This window comes from Thunnus maccoyii, chromosome 20 (assembly GCF_910596095.1).
Source record: "Thunnus maccoyii chromosome 20, fThuMac1.1, whole genome shotgun sequence".
NCBI classification, from domain to species: Eukaryota; Metazoa; Chordata; class Actinopteri; order Scombriformes; family Scombridae; genus Thunnus; species Thunnus maccoyii.
This window is the reverse complement of record NC_056552.1, coordinates 11,363,896-11,389,614: the sequence shown is the minus strand read 5'-3', so window position 1 is coordinate 11,389,614 and position 25,719 is coordinate 11,363,896. Positions and strand designations below refer to the sequence as shown.

General features: G+C 40.0%; 1 protein-coding gene and 1 long non-coding RNA gene across 2 annotated transcripts in view; one reads left to right on the top strand and one right to left on the bottom strand.

The window, feature by feature from the left end:
- Positions 1-11,252, bottom strand: part of LOC121886895 (paired box protein Pax-2a-like) — a 32,237-nt gene extending 20,985 nt beyond the window's left edge. Inside the window, exons 1-5 of the mRNA XM_042397260.1 lie at positions 10,710-11,252; positions 8,870-9,035; positions 8,208-8,405; positions 4,798-4,877; positions 4,561-4,680 (exon numbers count right to left, since the gene is read on the bottom strand). Coding sequence (XP_042253194.1) covers positions 4,561-4,680; positions 4,798-4,877; positions 8,208-8,405; positions 8,870-9,035; positions 10,710-10,752 — 607 coding nt within the window. The 5' untranslated portion in view covers positions 10,753-11,252. The remainder of the gene's footprint in view (positions 1-4,560; positions 4,681-4,797; positions 4,878-8,207; positions 8,406-8,869; positions 9,036-10,709) is intronic.
- Positions 11,253-13,780: 2,528 nt separating this feature from the next.
- LOC121886471 lies at positions 13,781-14,703 on the top strand. Its single transcript, XR_006092745.1, has 3 exons — positions 13,781-13,837; positions 13,979-14,053; positions 14,524-14,703. It is a non-coding gene; the product is annotated as an uncharacterized LOC121886471 (long non-coding RNA).
- The last annotated feature ends 11,016 nt before the right edge of the window (positions 14,704-25,719 follow it).

Sequence of the window (25,719 nt, the reverse complement as noted above, 5' to 3'; positions counted from 1 at the left end):
CTTGTTTAAATAACATGTCAGCATATATACGCTCTCGATCCCCTAACACATTGTTACGTAGTTCGCGATAATACACCTCTATAATTTCCCGCCTGGTTCAATTCTTGGCTAAATGAGATCAAATTAAAACTCATTTGCATCAAATTGGATGAACTCAGCTGCATTTTGTTTTTTCTAATTGAATGTTTTGATTATGTCAGCATGAATGAAATACTGTCTTTGGGATATAATATGTTTGTTCTGCATCACCAAAGATCTGTGATTACTGTTGAATCAAATAGATGAGCTGATCGACGGAAAATTAGCAATTTTGATAATCGATTATTTTTAATTTTCTTTCTAATTCTCTGTTGGCAGCTTCTCAAATGTAAGAATTTGCTGCTTTTCTCCGTTTTATACCATTGTAAATGGAATATATTTGAGTTTTGGACTGTTGGTCCACCATTGTGATCTAGGGAACTGGCATTTTTCACTTTTTTCTGACATTTCCTAAACCAAACATTTAAATATTTAATAATTTGCAGTTTCAAATGTAATGAAAACAGGGCTGCCAATTTTTGACTTCAGCTAGGAGTGAGATTCGTTGCCATGGGGGGGTTAGGGTTAGGGTTGGGGAGGGGGGGGTGTACATGTTTTTGTTCATAATAAAATGAGCATTATTCATGGTAAATTGACCCACTTGACCTCTCTGGCCTTGTTTAATGCTGCAATGCTGCAATAACTTTACTAACGTCGCTCTACGTAGGCCAGCTCTACAACTTTACACCGGCAGATCCTGAGTAAAACCTGAAAAATAGACAAATAACCAGAAAATAATCTGATTAATTCTTATATTCAGAAGAGAAAAGTGTGGAAAGGCGTTAAGCCACATTGCTTACTGTTGGTGCTGTTTGCTGTGATGTTCTCGAGCTTTTAAAGGCTTTATCAATCTAATTTGGAGGTTGCACTTAGGTGCTGACATTTCGCTTCGCTCTGAGTTCCTGTGTTGATTCTTCCTCTCCTCCAAAACAGATGCTGAGACACAGAGCAGGGTGTGACGCAGGCCCGCTCCATCACTCATCTCCACACACGGTTCAGTCCTCATGACGCTCAGAGATGAGAAATAATTAATTCAACAGCTACTGAAGCACAGAATCACATCCATTCTGACTGCCACTGGCTATTGTTGTTGGCTTTTGAAATATATGATGATCATCTTATCATGAAATTTCTCTCTTGGTATTTCTCTCATAAATCAAGAAGAAAGACTGACACAAAGCAGAAAGCGCTCAGAATGGCTGAAATTAAGAATCAACTGCAGGTCTGATTGTGCAATTTGTTGGCCAGTCTGAAAGGACGTGTGATATGACTTTGAAAGACCGGACACACTTCATGGGTTTATCATTCTGTCCATTGGACACTGCATGTTCTCAACAGACCTTCAAACTGTCTGCTCAGGTCAATGCAACGTGAACAAAAACATCCATGAAAGCAAATTTGTACTTAAACATCAGATTCTGTATGAATTTTTTTTTTTTCATTTCACCCCAAAGAGAAGCAGCTCAAGCTTCTCCTTTGTCTTTTCTGAAGCCTACAGTGTCAGAGGCAGTGGGGGTGGTGGAGTTGGGATGCAGGGAGTGAGGCGGGTGGTGGTGGGGTACTTGGATGTTAATCTGTGAGGTAATAGCTTTTCTCTGCAGAATTGCAAATTCTAATATATGTCACTTTGTAAAACGTGTGGACAGCCGTGGTCACCAAAGACACCATCTCCAGGGGTCTCTCTCTCCCGCTCTCTCCCCCCACTCTGTCCGTCCGCAACAATGGCTGCCAAGTGTAACATGCTACTTTTAATTTGCAATAACACGTGACAATAGCAGATTAATGGGTCTTATGACACCTGTGTCCCTGAAGCTCCTCTTGCCGAGACCCAGTGTACATAACGTGTGTCACACTACATTATCTCTACATCCCTCCTGTAATGGGGACCTTTTTTTAAGGGCACTGCTGACTTGGAAACTTAGGAGCTGTCTGCTCGCTTGGCAGAGAGCCACAGCTACTGCCTAAAACAAATACTCTGGGCTACACAGCCAATCCATTTCACCGCAGCTTGTGTTGCACACCGCCTCCCCTCCCTAACCCTTCCCCTCCTTTCCTTCCCTTCCCTTCGCTCATTTTTGTTCATGTTTTCAACCCTTGATAATGACTGCTTGTGCCATAATCATCATGAGGCTTACCAAGTTAAATAGGGCTCAGGCAAGCCACTGTGCTGTGAGGAAATTTAATCCAGGCATTAAGTGACTATAGACTACTGCCTACTGAGCAAAGCAAAATATGTCTGAATAGCAAACGAGGCAACACTGAAACACAGACTTTAGGTGAAGAAATAAGCAGTTTGAGACAAACAGGACCACGACGGTTAGCACAAGCATGTTTCTTACTGAAAAACTGTTTGATTTCAAAGCAAGACCGTAACCAGGATTTAAAATCATCAATCCTACATATGATGTTGGTGGATGACTGGTTTTGCTAGAAAAACAACAGTTATTCAGTACTATTTGATCATTTCCAGACAAAAAGCGACAACACGCCTTATTTTTGTTAGTATTTTTTATGTAAAGCAAAGAAAGAATGCCACTTAAAACAGTTGATGGTGAAGTTCAATACACACTTATAATTTTTTTGGCCAAATATAGAATCCGGGATGATTTTCTTTCAACAATACACCCCCCAAAAATAATAATACATGGTTATATAGGGCCATATTTACCACAGGTTATGACATACTGGAGCTGTGGCCTCAATTTCATATAAAACCACTCACTATTTTCTTGATGACACTCCATTTCTACCAAACTTATGGTTGCAAAGGTTACAAAACACAAAATACAGAGGACATAAGCTAGGTCTCCTCAGTTTTCAGGGACACATCAGCCACTTCAGTTGCTTACTATTTTTTTTTTTTTAATTCGGGTTTGTTTTTCGGTACACTTTCAGAGACGACAGCAACAGGACAATAGTGTCCACAGGGTAACATCGTATGTAATATACTATTCTTACAAACTGTGGCTCGAGGCGAGACATTGCTTTGTCGGCCGTGTGTGTGTGTGTGCAGCCAAGGCCTGGGGTTTATGTTTTGGAAAGATAAAGTATCCCTGACCCTGTGGTTCCAGGTAGGCACCAGGAGGTTCAGAGAGTATATAAGAACCACAGCTCCCCCCCCCCACCCCCTCCTGTCACCCTCAGTACAAGTCCTACCCTGTCGCAAACACACACATGAGCGCACACATCCACACACACACACACACAGCTTTCTTCTCTTTTATCGTAATGCTAGCCGAGCACCTAAATCACAGAAATGGCAGCACATCAGGGGAATCATTTGAGACTGAATAGCCGTAGAAACATGGCGCTGTCACCTGGAAGACCTCCACAAAACAGGCCAGCTCTCCTTCTTACACACGCACACACATACCTTATTCCTCTCCATGCCCTTTAATACCTCTTTGCCCTTCAGCAGCAATCTGCATAGAAATGTGTGCATTCTATCATTCAGTGACTAGACATTACACCCTGGCTAATATGAGAGGTCCTCGAACGACTGAAAATGAACCCTTGAAAATACCAGACGTTTGCATTATGCCCTTGCGATTGCATCTCTTACAGGGAAAGACTTGATTATGTCATTTGCCATGTCCACGTCATGCTGGTTTTTATATCTTTGCCAGGAAATCTACCTCTGACAGGTCATTAGTCATCCCTCCCTCCCTGCACGCACATAAAACATCAATTCCACTCAATATCCCGCAAACCCCCGCGCTTCTCAACAAACGCCAGAACAAAGAAGACGCTATGTAAACTGCTGCCGTGCTCTGATTAGCTCTCATTCCAGAGCACTGCAGAAATAAGGCACTCATTCCCCACCCTGTTTGAGATAACTGCCCCTTTTCAGCAGCCACATCATCCCTCCGTACCCGAACACGCCTCGTAACATGAGTGCATCTGTTTAGCTATTCTCATCAGCTGCTTATGTAGTGACATTAAGGAAGCCTATTGCTTACAGAACCAATAATCTATATCGCCTCAGGCCCCGTTATATCCACTAACCTACTACTTCAGCAGCAGAAGTGGAGGCACTTTTGTTAAAGAAAAAAAAAAAAAAGAAGCCCTCCACAGAGCTATAGAGGCTTTCTTGACTGACCTGGGTGGTTGGCTACATCATCTTGACATGTAATTATCTAAAGCCCTTTAATCACTTCCATAAAGATTAATTGCAGGAGACAACAGCGGAGGTCGTGTCTTCAAATCAAAAGACTCCTTGGCAGATTGACACAGCAGTGTAACAGAGTTCAGACTTAGGTGTTTTATAAGGGTCATCTACTGGAACAGAAGCAGGTTTTAATGCTGTAATTGCAAGTTCAGCAAAGTGGGTTTTATAGCATAAAGCCGCAAGGAATGCTACTCGCTTTTTAGGTTTTTTTCCCCGTGATTTTAGGTATTTTCTTGCATGCTACCATGCCTAATCCTGCGCTGAGGTTGTTGTTTTTTTTTTTTGTTTTCCTCATAAAAGAAAAATTCTCTTACCTTCATCTCTTTTCCTCTTTTCACCGTTGGATCGTGGGATACCCAGAATCCCATTGATGGAGTAGGACCCTGCAGGGTCGTTGGAGGCGCTGGTTACAGGCGGCGAGGCTGTGCTTGGTACTAGGAAAAAAAGAAGCAAAAACATTAACAGCCAGCTTATATTCATGTATGTTCTCTATGTGCTGTGATTCCATATAACATTCAGCTGATACTGATGCTGTGAGCTGCAGTTTTTACCTATGGTATGGCCTGTTGTCGACAGGGATGTCCCATCAGGAGATGGATGGAAAGGCTGCTGGACTTTTGTTCGGATGATCCTGAGAAACAAAGGAGAGGCAGGTGTCATCGGCACTTTTCTAGGAATGTCTTCTCTTTGCTGGAGATTTCCAAACGACCCCTGTTTGAGCGTGATCGCAGCTGCTATGGAGATACTGCGTGATTAAGATATCAAATGTAACTCATACGCAAGAAGGGATCTGATCGGTGGTTCTGCCTTAAAGGTGAGGTCTGGAGAAAAGTCTTCATTGCACTTTTGGTCTGAGTGATCTTGCAAACAAAGCATGAAATCACATCAATTCACCTCAATGATCAGCTTCACTGACTCTACCTGGCCCACACTAATCAGCTCCCTCTCTCTCCCTCTCTCTCTCTCTCTCTCTCTCCCCCCACTGTGGAGGTGGTTTCACGGGGGCCGAATCGCAGTAGTAGCCCTTTGCTTCCCAGATCAAACATCTCTGTAGAACCAGCAACCCCCCATGTGCCAATGCGGATGAGGTTGTATTGATCGGGGCTTGGGGAGAAAAAGTTGGGGATTAGTCACACGGGCAAACAGATGCAAATAGAAAGCTATAAATTACATGTGACAGGAAAGCAATAGTTCCTTATTGCCTTGCACAAGCTTACGCCAGCATTAGATTCCTTTAATCTGAATGGCACTTGGGGAGAAAGGGAGCTGTCACAATAATTTGTAAACTTTAAAACTATTCATCATGTATGCCATGAGAGCTATTTTAGAGCACAAGCGAAAGAGGTCGAGTGAGGACCACAGAGCCTTTTCAGGTTGATTTCCGAGCCCAGTTTGTTCCTTTATTCTTATTTATTTGCTTGTTATCTTTCCGTAGAATGAAAATATTCACTCGCTTAGATAAAACCGCACAATATAGAACCACAGATTATGATTTCAAACCAAAAAAATACAGCTCTCCTTTTGTTTTCGTCCTCCACATTATCTAGAAACAGATCAAATGATTTGGATATTGATGTTACTGTGGGTGCCAGAAGAATTTAGAGGAATAAATCCAACACTGTCAAAAAAAAAAAAAAAGAAAAACTCCCCTTGGAGGCAAAGCTACCTAACAACAAGACTTTCCAGAGAGCGCATATTGATGTTTTAATTTTTTTCACTTCTCCCCATAACAGTTATTCGACCCCTTGACTTGTGTGTGCTACATAAATTCAAAGACTTTATTTGGTATCCATGTTCTTGATATTGAATAAGCAATTTGGGAGAATGAATTAATGACCTGGCTGTTGCTGAAAATCCCCCGAAGAAATATTAAAATTGCTTTACTTCTGAATCAATAATATCGAACGCCATTGAGGACCCTTTTTTTTTTTTTTTTTTTTATGTCTACCAGCAGCGTAGCGTTACTTGTTGGTTGTGGTGGCCCAGACTCGTAGTACAACACTATCTCTGTAGCGTTTAATAATGCATGCAGGGGAAAGGTGTTTAAATAGAGCATCCTCTTTTGTCAACAGTCCTGAGGTCAGACTGTCTGCCACAGAAACCCACGACTGGCCACAGTCAGAACCATCCGACTGGAAAAGACTTCGGCTCCAGTCTTTTTTTTTCTTTTTTTTTTCTTCCCTCCCATTGTCTTAACTGGGAAAGCCCCATTTAAGCACATGGAGTGAAAACTTCTCTTGTCATTTATTTTAAACAACTTGAGGCACTATCAGATGATCTGGAACCAGGCTTGATTGTGAATGAAGCACTAAAGATGTTTTCATTGATTTCTGCAGACTGCTCCTTTTACAAACTCAACCATATATTGAAATATTTAGCAGGAGCTAAATCAAAACAAATGTGTGTGTCCTCTCACTTGTGTGTGTGTGTGTGTGCTCTATTGTGTGTGTGTGTGTGTGTGTGTGTGTGGCACTGGAGCGAAAATGCATTGAAATCTTACATTTCTTCTGCTAAAAAGAGAAAATATTCAGCATTAAGCCGTAATAGAAATTCAAAGTAGCTCTCATATTTGGCTGATAGAATTACAGTTCTTTGTATTCACAATTTAATTTCCCACATAAACAAAGACACATAAGGCTCCCCCTTCATTTCCAAAATAGAAAGCTTTAATTGGAATTGAAAAAACTTTATATGGGGTCTTTTAATGATATTAATGTACATTTTGAATTTATCACATACATGTGTCTGAGCCTCCTTAAATGGGGCTTTTTAAGCAACCACGAAGCATGAAATGAATTTTCTTCAGCCTTTCTCTATTTAAAAGATGTCTTGTGTGGAGCTGTCCATGCTCTCCCATCAGCTCATTAAAATGTAATGCTGATGCTGGCTCTATGGAACAGTGCCTCTTAACCAAAGTTCATCACCAGGGATCTCTGGTGGTGGAGGGGGGGTGGTGGTGGTGTGTGTGTGGGGGGGCGAGGAGGAGTTTGTGTGTGTGTGTGTGTGTGTGTGTTGGGTGTGGGGGGGGGTGTCCTGGTTCCTCCTGTAGCTGCCATTCTTCAACTATGGCGCTGTTTACGAATCTCTTAAGGACAACTGAACATTTATAGCCTGAACAGTGACACCTGAAATGTTCAATTTAGATATTTTACCTGATAATTTGTCATATAAGCATTTATATAGCTGTTTTAACGCCACAACTTTGGCAAAATTGATATTGCACTCGTTTGCATCATCATGATTTTACATCTACAACAACAAGACATCACCTCAGATTTTAAAAGAATTATTAATAAACATATTTTATTCTCCTATGCTGCATTAAAGGCGCCATCATCGCCTCACATAAAACGTTTTGGGTCCAAATATTTTTTCTGTTATTTTTAATTATGACCTTATTTTCACGTGATGCAATATTTTGCAGCAAATCTACTGTATTTCCCCCTTTCTTAGGCATAAAATCTTGCAGATAAAGCCAGCCTTGCTCTCTCTCTCTGTCTCTCTCTCTCTCTCAGTGCAGGCTGCTCAGCTCCACACATTAGATGTGCTAAAGAAAATTGGCCTGCTTTATAGCGCCACGGGATCTGGTCACCGCATATTGATCGGTTTTCATCTCGACAGATTCACTGAGTCCTGGATGTACTGCTGATTGTTGAGGGAGTTTGGTCTGAAAGATTGAATTGCACCTCTGAGACCACAGGCAGCCTCGCCGCGCTGGGCAGCACAAAGTTGGTCAAACAATCTTCTGCTTGTGGGTGGTGCGCTTAGCACAGATACTGAGATAAATGGTTTCCAATTTGCGCTCTGCCGGCCCTCTTTATTACACTGTTTACATCCTGCAGCACGTTGTTAAACCACAAGAAAATTTACAAAAGGTAACAAGAAAAAAATAAAAAAATCTGGAATTTGTAAGCACATTTTTCTATCATAATCTAGAGCGCTGCAGTGAAATGTTTCCTACCTGTTAATGGATGAGACGCTGGGAACAGTGTCGTTGTCGCAGATGCCCTCTGCCAGCAGTCTGTCTCTGATCTCCCAGGCGAACATGGTTGGGTTTTGCCTCTTGTAGTCTGCTATTTTTTCCACGACCTTTGGCGTGGCCACTTTAGGTTTAGACCCACCAATCACCCCTGGTTTGATGCTACCAGTCTCGTAGTATCTGCAAAAAATAATATTCTCCAATGAGGCAGTGATAGTTTGACATATTTCAGTCTGTGAAGCTTCTGATACCTTTAAGATAGATGCTTAGTATTAGTTTAAAATAAATCAGTGAAACACGCGCATGTTGCAAGCTTTGGAGCTACTATTTTTTTTTTTCCAAGAAAGTGTCCAAAAAATCTGACTTTTCTTCAGCAAAACAAGATTTTACAAACAATACTTCACAGCAATTCTGTCAATTCTCTTGAATCTCTTGAGTACACACATGTATCCACACGGAATATGGATTATAAACCCGTCTGAACTCTACTCATCTGCAGTTTAATCTTTATATTTTAGGAAACCTAATTGAAACTAATTAAATTTTAAAAAATGATCTGAATCTTGGAGGTTCAGCTCTGTCCTCTACATGCTATTTATCTGGCCTCTTCCCAGCATGTCTACCTGGCTGCAGGGTTCGCCTACCTGCCCAGGATCTTGCTGACGCAGCCGTGGCTGACCCGCAGCTGTCTGGAGATGTCGCAGGGCCGGACGCCCTGGTGGGCCAGCTCCACTATCCGCTGCCTTACCACGTCCGGGAGGGGTCTGCCGTTCACAAACACCCCGCCGAGCTGGTTCACACCTCCGTGCCCTACGTGGGATACAACAGCAGCACACACACAACCGTAACATTACGTAAAGTCGTAGAAGAGACGCAGGTGAGCATTTCAAAATATATATATAGCAGAGTCAAAAATCACTGACAGAATATAATATAGCATAAGAGAAGCGCAGGTTGTTACACTGTTTTCTATGGAGCAGGTGGATTTACATCTATTTTTTTTAGAAACTTATATAAATGCATGAAAGGCTGCGCATAAATATGCTATTTAAAAATTACCTGTTTCTTTTATTATTATTATTATTATTATTAATAATAATATTATTCTTTTATTTTTATGTAATCAGAAGGTTGCTATCATGGAAGTGCTTTACATGTCTGTGTTTTAAACGTTTAATAAATACATCACAATGACCAAATTATAATATTTTGTCAGTCATCAGTCACTGATCCAAATATGGAATGAATATATTTTTTGGCAATTTGAGGGAAGGCAAAGTAGAGATGATCACAGCAATGCAAACCACCACATAGTCTTGCTTTTTTAAAATATCATTATTTTAATAAAACAAAAATTGCCTTTTAACAATCATGTCTGTTTATATGAGTATATTTGCAGATTTTTGTCCAGTTTTGCTGGTTTGTTTAATTAATTTTCTCCACTTGTGTTGCTGGGACATAATTTATCAACAGCTTTGACTTTCTATATCAGATTAATTGTAATTCTTTAAAATAAAAATAAAAACACAAAGCAACATTTTCTTCTTGAACGCTGAATTACGAAGCACGTTTTTCATTTTTTTTCGTCTATCACACTTGTTATGCAGCTACAATCTGCTAATTTAATTCAGCCTACATGAGTCAGTGGGCCTGTGACATAATTACTGTTTTAATTTCTGAAAATAATTAAAAAATATGAATTTAATTGAGGCTCCAATTGTTGAAAGTTTCTCTCCAGTCAAAGCACAGAGCTTAGATTTTCTCAGCAGCTCCGCGGCTCATGTTGGCTATTAAGTTGCAAGCTCCTTCATTTTCCCTGCACGGTAATTTTAAATAATTGAACAAGCTTTGATCACTCATATTACATATTATTTGGTAAATGAAGAGATCATCAATTATTGAAACACATTCACCATATTATAAACCACACTATGTGGGCTTAAGTTGGACATAGAGGGGGTTTGCTGTTATTTGAATGATTTGAATAATAGATGTGACTAATGTGTCCTGACTTATTAGGGCCTGAACACACTGTCACACTGTCATCCTGCGCGGGAAGCTGCAGGGTGATACACGTGTAAATTACAGAGCACCTGCCAACGCATGTTCTTTGTTTACTATGATGAAGTTTAATATCTGCACTTCCTATACAGCAGCATTGTGCTCATTCATGAGATTTCCTAAGAATTTTTTTTTTTTTGGTCTGAAATTTGCACACATAAGACAAGGTGTAAAATATGAGGAGAATATTGACTCCACCATCAGCCTTTACATATTTGCCTCTATGTCAGTTTATTAGCTTGTAACTTTGTCTGTTTTTCTGCGCCAAGATGCTGTTTGCACATAAAAAAAAAACAATCGCTGTGCTCCCTGCTGCAGGCCTTTATGCAGAAATAATATATTTATTATTATTGTTTTTTTTTTCTTTCCACCGCATACACGTAAAAGCTGCAGTGGCAGAGGAACTCAGGTTGTGCTACTTACGGTGCATCGCTGTGAAGGGGTCTGCTTTGCAGTGAATATCCATTGGATAGCAAAGGAAAGAGAGATAATCAACTGAAGTCGCCGTTTCGCCTTCCTATCAAGGATGAAAATGTGAAGAAAAAAAGGTGATTCTACTCGATGGAGGGACTTATTTTGCCCCCCTCCACCCCCGCTTCAACAACCGATCTGATGGCAACTTCTTTCCCCCAAAAAGTTGCCTTTCTTTGCTTTAACAGTCCGGTCCGGGAGCGGAGGTCTGGCAGGTGCGCAGCATGACCGAAGGGTTGTTTCAGTGATACGACCTGTGTTTATCGGTATTTTTTTTTTCAAAGCCTGTGGTGACCAGAGGTAATTCTCATAGCATGCCAGCGAGCAGACCGCGTTTCTTTTAAAAGAAATGAAACGTTCAGGTCCAGCGTGCAGGGCCCGGTATCTCCTCAATCCTGGTGGCCTTGATTCACGCGTCAAAACGGCGGAGAAACATGCGCACACACATCGGGGTTTCTCTTTTCGCGCTGGATGCGTTAGGCTGGATCTTTGGGCTGGGAATGAAGCCTCTCTCTGTGTCTGTGGTTCTAAAAGCTGCAAACCTCCCCTCCTCTCCCCCCCCCCCACCCACCACCCACCACCCCCTCTCCTCCCCTCTGCAGACCCCCCTTTTGCTTATATGGATGACTTGTCAGACAAAGGCAATAGATGCCAACACTTTGTGATTCGCCAACGCAAAAGAACCGTGGGTCCAAATGAGGAGGTCTCTGGGTCTGACACACCGACAGGAAGGGGAGGGAGAAGGAATGGATTCGGAGTTAGAAATATCAGAGTATATTAGACATTATCACAGCTGTGAATTATTCGGTCGCTTACTGGAAGTTTTGAATCAATGAAATAGAGATTATTTTTTAAATATGTGTCTCTTTCTGATCTTTCCCCCCCCCAATCTGTTACACGGATTAACAGCCTGTCTGGGAATTTACAGGATATATATGTGCACAAGTCTTTTCACAACCGGGATTTAGCTCGATTCTTCTTTTATTTTTGTGTTTTTACTTAATTTTTTTAAAAATCAACAGTCTTTAAGTCAGCTCTGGAACCCAAGTAGGCCTAAACTAATTTGTTTATAACCTTAATTTTTCCTGTAATCTGAAATAGAAAACGTGAAATCTCTGATGTATGCATATGCAGATGTAATGAGCTTTTTACATTCAGCTGATGGTGTGATGATTGCAGTGGTCCAAACTGGGAACAGTGGTGGTGGTGGTGGTGGAGGTGGTGGAGGTTGGAGGTGAAACTGCTCTGCACGGAGCAGTGCCGCTCTGCCTCTGTAGATGGCGCTGTATAGTTTCTCAAATTTAAAGGCGCTCTCAAACACAGGTGAAGTCCCAAAAAAGTAAAACTTGGGGTGCAGTTGAGTGGCTGTGATGAAACTGAGGAGTGAAAATATTCCTCTGGAACAATCATCCATAAACTACAGATCAGTGTTAAGTGTTGTAATGAATTAAACAGCTGATAAGACTTCTACATCTGCAGTCAGGCATCTGAATGGGAAACTCATTAAAGTAAACAATGCATGGTGGAGTAACATGAAACTCAAGGTGCATCTAGGTTTTGGATCCTAATAAATATCTCATTAAAAAAAGTCCATAGAACATGATAACATCTCAAATAATCCAAAATTGTATTTCAGTTCACCACGTAATTGTTAATTATAGAATAAATATATCTAAAAATAATTAACTTTATATGTGTTGCACCTTTCTTAAAGCTACAAAATTCTGGAAGGGAAAATAGAAAAGCAAACAATGAAACAAAAAGCAAATAAAAACAAATTAATTAATTAACAAATAATGCAGAAAAATACAAAAAAAAATTAAAAAATAATCTCAAGGTTACTGAAATTACAGTTAATTAGTAATTTTGTATTTCTGTGAGCATGAAGTGACAACAACTCAACTAATAATAATAATAATAACAACAACAATAATAAAAAACGTTCCTTTTTTGAAATGCACGCGCTCTCGCCAGATATTTGGGCATTTTGGAGAGGAGGTAGGTGAGGTTTTTGGGTGTTGGGGGGCATTTCTTGGGGGCAGACGGCCACATCTCGCGCTCTTGCCTCCTGGTCAGGTTAGGGGATGATTTCTCTTTTTGTTACTGTTTTTGGAGTGAGCTTCTGGTACAATATGTAGCACTATAGGCTGTAATTTCACAGCCGGCTGCACATTTCCCTTAAAGCTACATTCTTTTTTTTTTCCCTATAAGACCACCACCATCACCACCATCACCCCCTCGCTCAGCCCCCCACCTCCCCCACTCTCTCTCTCTCTCTCTGTCTCTCTCCCTCTCTCTCTCTCTCTTTCTCTCTCTCTCTACATGCCCTCCTGCTCCCCACAATTTGATCCCCCCCCCCTCCATGCAAAAATTAAGCATTTAGGCTTTTGGGTAAGGAGGGAGAGAAGGAGGGAGAAATTTTTTTTTTCTTGGGGGGGGGGGGGGGGGGCACATATCCAAATGAATAAACCGGTGTTTACTCTGTTTGCCTTGTGTTTGCACAGCACGTGTGTGTTGTGTTTGACTCTGGTCAGATGGGCCTTATAACCCCTCTCTTTTTAGGAAGGAGGCCGCTCTATTCAGCTGCTACATCGCGGGGTCAGACAGCTTCAAAAAAAGACCATTCAGGAAAATTAAACAATAGGATGAGTCAATGAATTATTGCTCCACTTTTATTTATTTATTTTTTTTCAGTTTCACCTTTAATAATTAAACCCTGATACCTCTAATCATCTGAGGAAAGAAACTGTCAAAATGTATGAATTTCATGAAAAACAATTTAGCAAAATTTGAATACATTTCTTATTAATTTCCTCACTGACAAACAAACTGCGGTGTTTAAGACAATTCTGCCGCATGTCAAGAGTTTGGAAAATGTTTTCGGAGCCCGGGTGCACCCATTAGGAGAGGTGTAATGTATTGACAGAGAGCAATTTATCTTTTGCCCCGCTTCCTAATGGCCTGTGCAGAGGAGAGAGGAGAGGTGGCATGGAGAAGGAGGAGGAGGAGGAGGAGGAGGAGGAGGATGAGAGGGAAGAAGGAGCACCGAGGGTCCACCGAACATCAGCTCACACTTTCAGGTAACTGTGGGGAGGATGATCGGGGGCGTCTGGGTGGTAAAGAACTTTTATTTCTAGGTGGGAGAGGTGTCATTTCTGTGTGTGTGTGTGTGTGTGTGTGTGTGTATGTTTTTCTTCTTCTTCTTCCTCCCTCCTCTGTAGACTCTGCTGCTTGTCTCGCGTTACTTCACCAATCGATCTGCGTTTCCCTGCAGAGGGGAGCTGACACCACTGGTTGTAAGTTGAATATTAATCCTTTTGGATTTAAGGGAGGGGTTTGTTAGGAGATTTATGGTGATGTAGTTGAATTTGTGGCTATATAAATATTGGCAGATTCATATCCAACCCTGCAAGTCTGAGAATGGCGTTAAAAAACTGATAAGCTGTAGAATAAGATTTTTTTGTGTGTCTCAATAAATAATAATACTCGTTTATTTAATTTAATTGAACAGAATTAACCAAAAATGTACATTAAAGGTCTGAAAATTACTCTAAAAATGTTTATTTTTAGAAGAAATTGTAGGTATTTTATATATTGAACGAAAAAACATGAGATTTTGGAAGCTGCCAAGTTCTGCCTCCCTACAGTTCTCTTGCTGCACATGTACTGCACTGTACATATAATACTGTAATACTATAACAAAAAGATACTTATTGACACTCCTGTGTATTGGATTTCCACACTGTGTCCTGTATGTGTACTCCAGCAGCGAGGCTGTACTCCGGGCTACAAATCTCGCTGGCGTGAACAGATGGAGCATCAATTTGATCCCATCCTCGACACCGTGAAAGATTGATTTTGCACTTGCTTTTAATTTTGCCCATAATTAATTGGATCATTACAACTGTTTTTTCATCGATCCCCGCGTTGGAAACTGTAAAACTAAAAGTGAATTAGAATGTGACATATGTTACTATTTGTTATACTTTTATGTGTATTTATTTATCTTTTTTTGTTTTGTGGAAGAGCAGCAAAAATTCTCTTTTATTTTCTTTGAAATTTTTTTTTTTTTAGAGTTGTGCATCGTTTATTGCCAGGTCTGTTTCCTGTACATTGCAGTAAAACCAGACTGTATATTAAATTTTGCAGAGTTATAAACTCATTAGCCTATAACCTGAGAGTGTGGCCTATTGATTTGAACACACACACACATATACACACACACACACACACACACACACACACACACACATACATACACACACACACACACACACACACACACTGGTCCTCTGAAGCATCTCTCAACGAAAAAAAATCACAACATGCCGATAATTTTCCCATATGGAGATATGTAAGAGTAGTAATTAGTGACCTTGGGTTTGTATATGATGATATATCTGTAATACCTCTATTTTTGTGATGGTCCTGTATTTTTTTTCTGGATTTTATTACAGGAAAGGCAAGATTTTAATCTAATTAATTTGATGCAGTAAGTAATCGACTGTCAGGTTGAATCTCCTGAAAGTTCTTTAAAATAAACATTGTAGATAGAATAACATGCATATGACAGAACTGTGCTTTTGTTGACTTTCAATTTTCAAATGGTTCAGGTGACAAACAGGATGGAGAGAATTTAAGCTGTAGCTGATTCATTAACAGTAAATTATTTCTATATATCTTTAACTTCAGTTCGGGGATTTGTTGTTGAGGAAAAAAAATACGCCAAATGACACCGTTTTTTGTTCCTTTTTTTTGTTTTTTTTGTTTTGCAGAATAAAGTTTGCCCCTTTTTTAAGGCTGAAATACACTCTAAAAATTCATACACTCAAACAAACTCGCATTTTTTGTTCCTTGTGGTGCCGTTTGATGTTATTCTTCCATTTTGAAAGTGTGCTCAAACCTAAACATGTCAGCTCAGTGCAGCCAATTTAACCGTTTACTGTCTTTAATGGGGAATCATGAAAAATTAAGAATAGGCGTAAAAGTCAATGCCAGAGTTTACAGCTGTCAGGGTCGTATTTCAGATGATAAAACACACACAGGAAGGACTTCCTTCTGCTGTGAGACTTTGAAGTGTCACTGTAAAATCCACTTTTTCACATCCAGTTTGCTGTTAATTCCAGTTGAACACAACTTATTTGTGCATCATCATCCCATCATGGGTCCTCACACACTGAGTGGTTACACTTGTACTTAAATATTGTATTAAAGATCCAAATGCAAGTGAGATCAGGTTACATTGCTTTGATTAGAAAACACTTTGTTAAATTACTTTTCATACCCTGAGCACAAAAGCAGTCAGACAGTTGAGTTTCTGAGCTTTTCCACGCCTCAGGTACAACAAATCATTAAGAAGAATTAACATCTCATTTGCATTTACACATAAAGGAAGGACCTAGTTACAAAAACACCACCACAAATAATTTGTGTTATTAATATTATTATTATTACAATCGTTTTTAAATCTACAGTATCAAAGCTAGTTTCATATACAAAAAATAATCAAAATTACCATGAATATTTGAAAAATTTCAGACATGCTGTCTTTCCATCTCCCATGAATTACCACACTAAGTTGGGGAATAAAGCGCAAAAGACTTAAAATACACTGCTCGCTCCTCATTCATTATGCAGATTTTCAAGTAATTGTTAAATATGCCCTGCAGTGCTGGATTAAAAATAGGACTGTATCTTGTCATTTTCAAAAGTATTCTCCGAGTTGCATTTATTGTACTGGGAACCAGGGCTAAATCCCTTCTCCTCCCCATCAAACTTTCCACATGAATAGTTAAATGTGTGCCCCTCTGGTTGGAGGCTTTACAGTAAAACACTAAGGGAACTAGAAACTTAACTCAGTAATATCTTCTTGCATGTAGATAATTTGTGTGTCTTTTTTTTTCTTCAAAATTTTCTCTCAATATCAAAAGTTCATCCTCACTGACACAGATTTACATCAAATCACTATTTCCTTATTTTCTCTTTTATTATTTTACACACAAAACTAAAAAAAAAAAAAAAAAAAAATCATCCTTTTCACTTTAACCACCCACAACAACCACCACAGCAGCAAAGATGCCTCTCTTCCAGTGGATAAAGGCAACACACACCAGCCAGTCCTCCCATAAGGCCTTGGGTTCATCGCCATGGGAGAAGCTGATCCCACGTCTGGATCTTTCAGTGAATCTGTGTGTGTGTGTCTATGTGTGTGTGTGTGTGTGTGTGTGTGAAGCAGAGATCAGCCCGAGGCGGCTCGGAGGTGTCCCGCCAGCTGCGTCTGTCCCGACCAGACAGCCAACAGCTTCCAATCACATGTCAGCAATATGGGAAACAGAGCTTCTGTCCAGTGGGCTGCTGACATGTGTTAGCCTATGGCATGTGAATGCATAATGTAGCAGCCAGTCACCTCCTGGTGGCAGGCTTTGAACTCACAAATGTTGATTTTTACACCACAGACAAGTTGATTTCTTTAATTTTCCCCTCTTTGTCTCGCTGTTTTCTCTTCATCCTTCTTCTTTGTCTTTGCTAGTCATCTTCATTGTAATGATGATGTGATAATATGAGGAATGTCAGCTGCTCAATGTGATTTGCTGATTAGTTTGTGTGTCTGTGGGTGTGTGCGAGGCTGTGTATGCACATATATTCCTCTCCCCAGAAATCTACGGATGAGCAGTTCCCACATAAGCTCCTGATCACTTCTGTAAATGCTTCCTGTCACCTTCAGTGGTGTAATGATCATGAAAATTGTGACCTTGATCTATGGGAAGCCATAATGTGACTGAATGGCCTCCTCCCACACACTTTCTCACCGGCTCCGAGCACAGAGGTACGCTAAAGGACGGCTCCGAGGAAGATTGTTTAGTGGTAATAAAAAGCCAGTAGTTTGGCTTGTAATGGTGCGGGCATTCCTGCTCTCCAGAGCCATTTGGCTAAATCTGCTGTGATGGAGGCCTGTGTGAATGTAGATGAGAATCTAGGAGATGTTGACTCTTGTCCTCAGGCTCCGGAGATTTTATTGTCTGGTCGGCCAACATGATCAAAACCATAACAGTGTTAAGGGGATAGAGAAGTGCAACATTGATGTTATGTCCTGCGCTGATCATTTAAGGTTAAAATTTAAAAATCCCTCTGCCATCCTGATGTTATTGCGCCTGTATTGGTGTTGGAAGTTGTCATCTACTGGTTTATTATCATTGTTTACTTCTGAGCTGAAAGAGGAGAGCTGTAATCTGTGGCTATGACCATAAAAATACACACTTTTATGGCTTCAGTCACATTAGACACAAAGCTGGTGTTTATGTTTTGTCAATTGCAGACTCTGTAATGTTTTTTTGCTTTAAGTAAAGTATCTGTTTACATGAATTTTAATGTGTGACAGTCTGATATGTTTGGCACAAGAGCAACTTTTCCCAATGTTTGTTTTTCATTTTTGTTTTGCTCCAAGTAAAGTCAGAGAAAAAAAAATCCATCTCTGGCATGATGTTGCTTGAATTCTCATTTAGTCTGGAAAATCTGGTTTGCGCAACATTGTTTATGATCACACCCTTGCCAGCTTTTCATATTTAAACGAGCAAAGGTTTAATTACCAAATGATGACAGTGTCATATGGTGCCATGATGGCACAGGGTGTCTAATGAATGCAGAGGAGCGAGGGATGCGTACCCGACACTGAGTGACAGTGGGATGCACAGATCAAAACAGAGAAAAAAAGAAGAGGGAGAGACAGTAAAACATCTGTAATTTGCAATTCACTAATGTTCAATGGTTGCTCATGGATTAAGAACTTTAAACTATTGTCTGCCAGATGGAAGAGGAGAGGGAGGGAGGGATCGAGGAGGAGGAGGAGGCTTCTAAGCAGCATATTTACATCTGTATATCAACCCTGGATTTAGTAATCAGACAGAGGAAAAACCAACTGCCTCCAAAAACACTCTTGGGGCATTGCATCTATTACGTGTTTTCCAGCAGCACAAACATTAGAGAATGATTTTTTTTCCGAGGCGTATTTAAATTTGCTGGGACAGCTTGTAGATTGTGGGGAGTTTTGTGCACAACTTGGTCTATCTATCTCGATATAATCACAAGACAGTTTGGAGTTCCGGACCCGGGCCTGCTCACACATCAGAGTTAATTTCACTGAGATGTTGATGTGCCCTGAAATATTGCACTGAAGTAATATCAGTTAGTGGGCCGCCAAAAGATGTACATGCTTAACCAGGCATGAAACCTTGCTGAATTACACCGTATTTATACTTATCTCAGATCAGCGCTTCTGTCATTAAAATTTGGTCTGGTTGCCTGTCTGTTTTATGGATCTGTTTAATGATGCACTGTGTAATAGTGTTGCAATGTATAGCTGAGATATTGGCACATTTCACTCAGTGGCATCGATAAATAACCGCAGCAACCCTCAACTTTCATCTCAACTCCTCTCCCACAATCCTCACTGTTCTCTGCTCTTGGAAAAATGTGACAATGTTGAATTTGTTGCATTTAACATGTGGACACCCTTGTGTTTACAAGTTCTAGCTCCACACTGACAAATCATGTCTGCTTCATAGTTCTGCAGACAATTTCCCAAACCACAGCTGCAGACTTTTTCTTACTTTACAGGCAGCCATTGATTTCCATTCATTTCCAAATGGTATGAAAATCAATCAGAAGGCTTTTGAAACTGGCTTGATTTGTGTAATCCTTCACTGCATTTATTTGACACGGCCCGACAGAGTTCACAGTGATGAATTGCAAAACGCAAGTTTCGAGAGCCTGCCAATTGATTTTCATGCCGTACCAGAATTCATGGAAAGCAATGGCTGCCTTAGAGCAGTGGTGCTCTACCTGAGGGTCTGAACCCAACGCAAGTCTGAGCAGTCAAAAGATGCTAAGCTAACAGGACAGAATAGCAGAAATACATTTTTTTTTCTAATTTTTGCTGTTTATCTTGTGAATCGTTGGTTAATTTAAACTCTTCAGGCCCCCAAAAAGTATAATTATAAAGTAGTAATAGTAATGAAGCAAATGAAGAAGATATAATCACCCTTGAATTGGCCACAAGCCATGTACTCAAACTGTGTAGGGGGACCGCAAGTGAGTACACAAGCCAAAAAGGTTGGAAACTGCTGGCTGAGAGAATACATTAAAAAATCTGAAAGAACGCGTCCTGGTATACAGTCTGGTTGTGTAAGTCACATACCATGTAATCGCAACACAAACCCCTTGTTTATTTCCAACCATGGACTTTTCTTGTGTGTATACTGTCAATAATACTTACTAAAATTACTCAAAACAAAAGAGGAAAATCTGCAATTTTACGGCAGAGTTTGAAAAATACTTAGTTGTAATGTTAGCTATCTGTAATTTGCAGCAAATGGGTGAAAGCAAGCAGGTGTGGTCCTTTAATCCTGGATTCATCCACCATCAGAAATGGACTGTGGAGAGTTCACCCTTTCATTAGTAATTAAGTGCTGTTGTCATGCTGTGACGTAATGAGTTTACCCCGGCCATCCATCCTGTGACACTCAGAGCTCCTCCCACTCCCAATCACACACCAGCAAACAGCACTTTATATGTTCAAACAGATACATGTACTATAAATATTATAATATTTGCACCAACACTGCCTATTCACTCCTGTTACAACCAGAAAAAAATGAATTTTTGTAACCGCAATCAATGTTTTCCATTGTAGTTTTCTGTTTCTTTCTTTATTTAGTCGCCCCGTGAGATGAACTCTTTTCATTTTTTATGTTGTTTTAAAGAAAAGAGCTGACTCCTTGTTTTCAGTGCATGCATGTATGTTGAGGCAGACACATGTTGTAGCAGTTGTTGCCAGCGATATATCTGGGCCCTCTGACTGTATCGCTCTCCCATGGCTCTCTCCCCAGGACTGTGAAAACATCTGTCACAGCGGCTGCCATTTTCCTCTGTGGTCAGAGCGTCGGGTGAAGGTGCTGCCTGCTAGCCTCATGACATGGTACACATGGGTACCTCCAACAACAGTGCTCATTAACAGGCAAATGGAGCAGGAGCCCCAGCAAATTGAGCAGCATTTCGCTAGGATCGGCCCCTGCCAGATTGTTCAGATAGCCAAAGTGACATCACCAAGTGCCAGCCCCCTTTGCCCCCACCCCCCTCCAAAAAAAATTAACATCCCTAATCATCTGCCAGGCTAAACATTATTCTTCATGATTCAGATCAGCCATGCTTGCCCTCCACTCACAGAGTATCTCTCCTCTCTCTGGGCCAAAAGCAGCCAGCCTTGGACTGATTGCTCAGCCTTTTGTGCCCTTCGTTTGTGAGAATGGCAAATCGATTCGAAAATCATCACCCATGAGCGGGTCTCACGCGGAGCTGGGCGCGTGAGTGTTGCAGATATGAAATGGAAATCAGGGAAAACAGAGAGCAGGGCCCTATTTTTTGGAATAAGCGCAACTGAGAATAAGACTCGCAAATAAGTTTTATCACATAGAAATTACATGATGCTCCTTTGTTGAAGGCACAATCTGGGGTCCAAATGTAAACAAAAGGTTCAAAACACAGGACTGGAATTCACTATTGCTCTTAAATGAATGAATATATATATCTAATACAGGGCCTTACACTACATGACAAATGAATTATTATAACAAGCTATAAGTTATTGATGCATTCTTTCAAAGGCTTGCTTATATCAGCAATGTGTTAAAAATACAGCAGGAAGGAAGGCAAGTAATTTAAATTATGATCAACTGGAAAACACATAAAATGCTTTAAAATGATTAAATTATGTGAACTGAACATTTACATGGTCAAATAAAATTAAGCATTGCACCTTTAATATCTTCAAATTTCAGCCTTATAATTTAATATTTGATTAAAATGTTAATTCCAAAATTACCTACCAAGTATTTTTTTTTTCAATATTTTCACATTTTTTACCAACATTGACATCTGTGGAGGAGCCCCTTGGATTTTCTCAGGTATATTATGACTATATTAGTTGAGCTTGAAATGAAAATGTCAATCGAGCACAAGTCTTAAATATAAAAAAAAATGTAAAAAATGCCCCAAAAAAGTGAACTACAGGAAGAAAGATCAACAAGAGGAACAGAAAGGAAGCTTGGCATATTTAATTAATTACGGCATATTAGAATGTTTGTTTACAGAAATTAAGTGCTTACAAGAGGCCTGATGTTAATTAATTTAAAGTGTACTTCCCCCCTCACTCCCCACAATGTGTTGATGACTGCTGCTGAGGTACTTTCATGGCAGGTAAACCTATGTCTCATTGGATTTCCATCAATGGCTCTGAGGTGTGTATGGAACAAAAGCTTGCCACACAGATTAGGGAGAGTGTTAACATGATTGCTGATTAATAACGCCAATTAGAATTCACAGCAAGGCAACAAGAAGAGCAGATCAGTGTGATTATGACAAGAGCAAGCAAGATTGTCTGAACTGTACCCACTGAGGAATCACAACATACATAAACCAGCTCGGCTGTAGCTTTTTGTAAATTTAATGTCCAAAGGTTGGAAAAAGACAAACTTAAGTTGTGTTAACTGCTCCAGCAGACCATCAACTTACACAGTTATCTGTCCTCGAGCTGTATTTTTAGATTTTGCAGAGCACTCAGAAGGAGTAAGAAGTGCTTATCCATGTGTCCTGTTGACTTTTTTTGTTGCCACTTTATCAGTGTGTCTGGGAGTGAGGCGCAGCGCTGCACACACAGTATAACCGGGAGTCTCAGGAGGTCTCTCTCTGGACAATGATGTATTTAAGCCCCTCCAGAGGTCAGATGGACTCTGTCCAGAACATCACCTGCAATCAATAGTGTTGGTAAACCAGGCACAACTGAGCAGACATGGAGGGTCCTCTTCTAAACACACTGTGAGGGAACCGCATGGACCATTGCACTGCTAAAACTGTGAGAAGAATGGCTTGACGCGCTGCTACTTAAACACTGGCGAGAGAGAGAGGACTTATATATATGTTGGGATCCAGTGGCAGACTCACATTGTTGTTACACTTCCCAAAAACTGGAGACAGAAAATGTGATGGTTACATTGAAAAAGATAGAATAAAATGTATCATATGAATATAAAGGATTTGTTGATTGCATTAATGAATGTCATATCAAGGTCAAGTTTTTATTATATTCATATCCAACAGCCGTTATACAGACAGACTGACAGACAACAATACAAAAGACTACAAAAAGACAAAAAATCCTGGGAAATATTTTGTCTCATCCCCACAAACATTTTCAAGTATATTTTTGTTTTATATTGCACCTTTATTTTACATTGCAGTAGCTTCTGGTACAAAAGTGTTCCTGTACCCCTTGTTTTGTGCACCTTGGGGCCCTGTCCTAATGAAGAAGCTGGATTTCATTATACAGTATGCAATAGATGGGCTCGGTCCTGCTGCATAAAGCTAGCATAACTGTGAAGAATAAAGAATCAATGGCTGGAGTTGAGACTCACCTGCTATATACGTAGGCTTTTCAGCCCACTTTCCAATATGCTTATTAGCGTATTGTTGTTTTAAAAGACAGCTCTCCAAACCACAAGGAGGAAAATTCAGAAGTTCAATAAAGCACAATATAAACTATCAATATCATCATGATTTTTCCAGTATGGAAAAGGGTTTATGGGCCTTTTTGCACACTGTCTTACAGTTAATTTTGTTTTTCAGTTTAATTTTCAGTTAACCTTTTCAACAACTTTAACTCAGGTTAAATCTGCATGCAGATTTTGACCAAAAAAGACTAATAACACAATAAAGGCATTGGAGCCATGTTGACTGGATAACAACACAGAGAGAGAAACAAATGGCAGAAAGAACTGACAAATTAAATGTCATCACTAAAATAAAGACAGCAAGTTAGTTTTGCTCAGATTTTCAACGTATTCAATGTATTCTGTGACTTGATCTCTGAATTCAGTGATCACATCCTGTGCTGTATTTCCACTATTAGAGGGTCAAAAGCATTTAAGTTTGGGGCTTATTGCATATTATGTATTAATGCATGTTTTTTTGGTATATTTATAATTTATATTCTACATGCTTATTTGTACCTTTTGGACAATTTTGTACACCTAGATGTCCCACAAGCAAGAAATCAGCTCTGAAGAAGAGTAGTTGCAGAAACATTACACATCTACAATACTCCTGCTTCCCATTCAACTTAATATACTTGTTACGTTATAATTATGTATAATTATATCCATTGCATTTATAATGTATGTTCAATTAAAAAAAAAAAAAACACACATTTGTTGCTTTTTTCCATAAGAAAATGTTCTTTCAGTGGTCAGTGCCTTTTATAGATCAGTCTTCTGATCTTTGGGGTTCTGCTGAGTAACAAATATGGCTGTCAAATGGCCAGCTCTTTATCGTGAGCGAGCCTCTCTAAAGTGGGCCGGATTCAATCATGTGTCTGCGAACTTGAGCCCCAAAAACAATGAATGCAGAGGCACTGAGTGTCAACTGCAAGTGGGTTTTGAAGAATTGGCATAGTCATTTAGGCAGCACCTCACATCCTTCACAAACAAATGAAGCCCCCAGTGCTTCAAAGTGAGATTGATCTCCTTTTGAGACTCGGCACAGAACACTGGGATTCTGAATATTGAGAAAGGTGCCTCTCTCCATGGAAACACAGTATAAGCCCGCCCTTCCCCCCTATCCCATCCTCCACTGGAGTGATGTAGAAAAAGGACCCGACGGAGTTTTCAACTTCATCAATATTCACTCATTCATCGTGAATCCTGGCAGCAAATTCTCGACTGTATTACTGGATGGATGTTCTCCTTTGTCACTGTGAGGAGTGTCTGAAATGGAATTTTAAATTAGAATAGAACAATTCCCAATTTTTATGGACTCCGGTCACAGCCATATATATCACTTAATGATGGAAAACTTTTCAATTTTCCTGTGTAGGCCTTTGGCACTATCCAGCCATTAAATAGGTCAGGGATGAATGTGCATAGTTTACTCTCAATTCTATAAAAGAGATGGGAAATCCTGTGTTATGTTGATAAAACAGCTTATTTGAAAAAGCATAATCAATAAGAAAAAAGGATTGCCTCATTGAATTTCACCTGCCAGACCGCCATATTGTGTTGCTTTTATTTAAAAACTTCCCTCTGAGCAAAATGCCTCCTCAGCATTGATGAAATAAAAAAAAAATCAGCTGTTGATAAAGATGTTTCTGGTAGCTTTAAAAGTCAGTGAACCCAGTAAGTAAATGGATCATAGCTGCTGGTCAACCTCGCTCTCAATGACCCATGTGAGCATGGGTCACAACATCTGCAAAAGCCTGTGACAGAGAAGCAGCGAAACTCTTTTTACGGAGCGCTGTCAATACGTGTTGAAATTTGGTTATTGCACGATTAGCATGACAAACTGCCTGCGGTGTAATTAGATTAGTGTTCATACATATCAATGTGATAAAGGAGAGGCCTTTCTCTAAGCTTGTGAGGTTGTAACCATCCAAAAACTACTTTCTGTAGTCTGAAGATGTATTATCTACAAAACATTTTTTGTAGGTTATAAAATATGACAGATTTAGTGACTTGTTAACTGTTCATATATATAAAAGAAAGCTAACACACACATGTTCTATCATCAAAGAGCTAAAATTGAGGTTTTTGTCAATTATTCCTTGGTGTAATCCAAACCCTTAAATCCAGATAAAATGCTCTTTTAATCACTCCGCTTGAAACCCGAATTCATTACAAATCTGCTACAAAAAGGGTATTTTGTCATAAAAATGTTAATTACCAGGGGGTACTGACCTCCCTTTTGGCGCTGTGTATCCCCAGCTGAGGACAGGGCGCTTGTCCACTGTTGCCACTTAATGACGGTAATATTAAACACTCACAGAATGTTGTCGCGCTTTTGTCTTCATTCATATCAAAATGAAGTTCTTGGAGGCCCGCATTTATCAATCACGGCAGGGCTCCAGCTGTTCGCGAGTCTT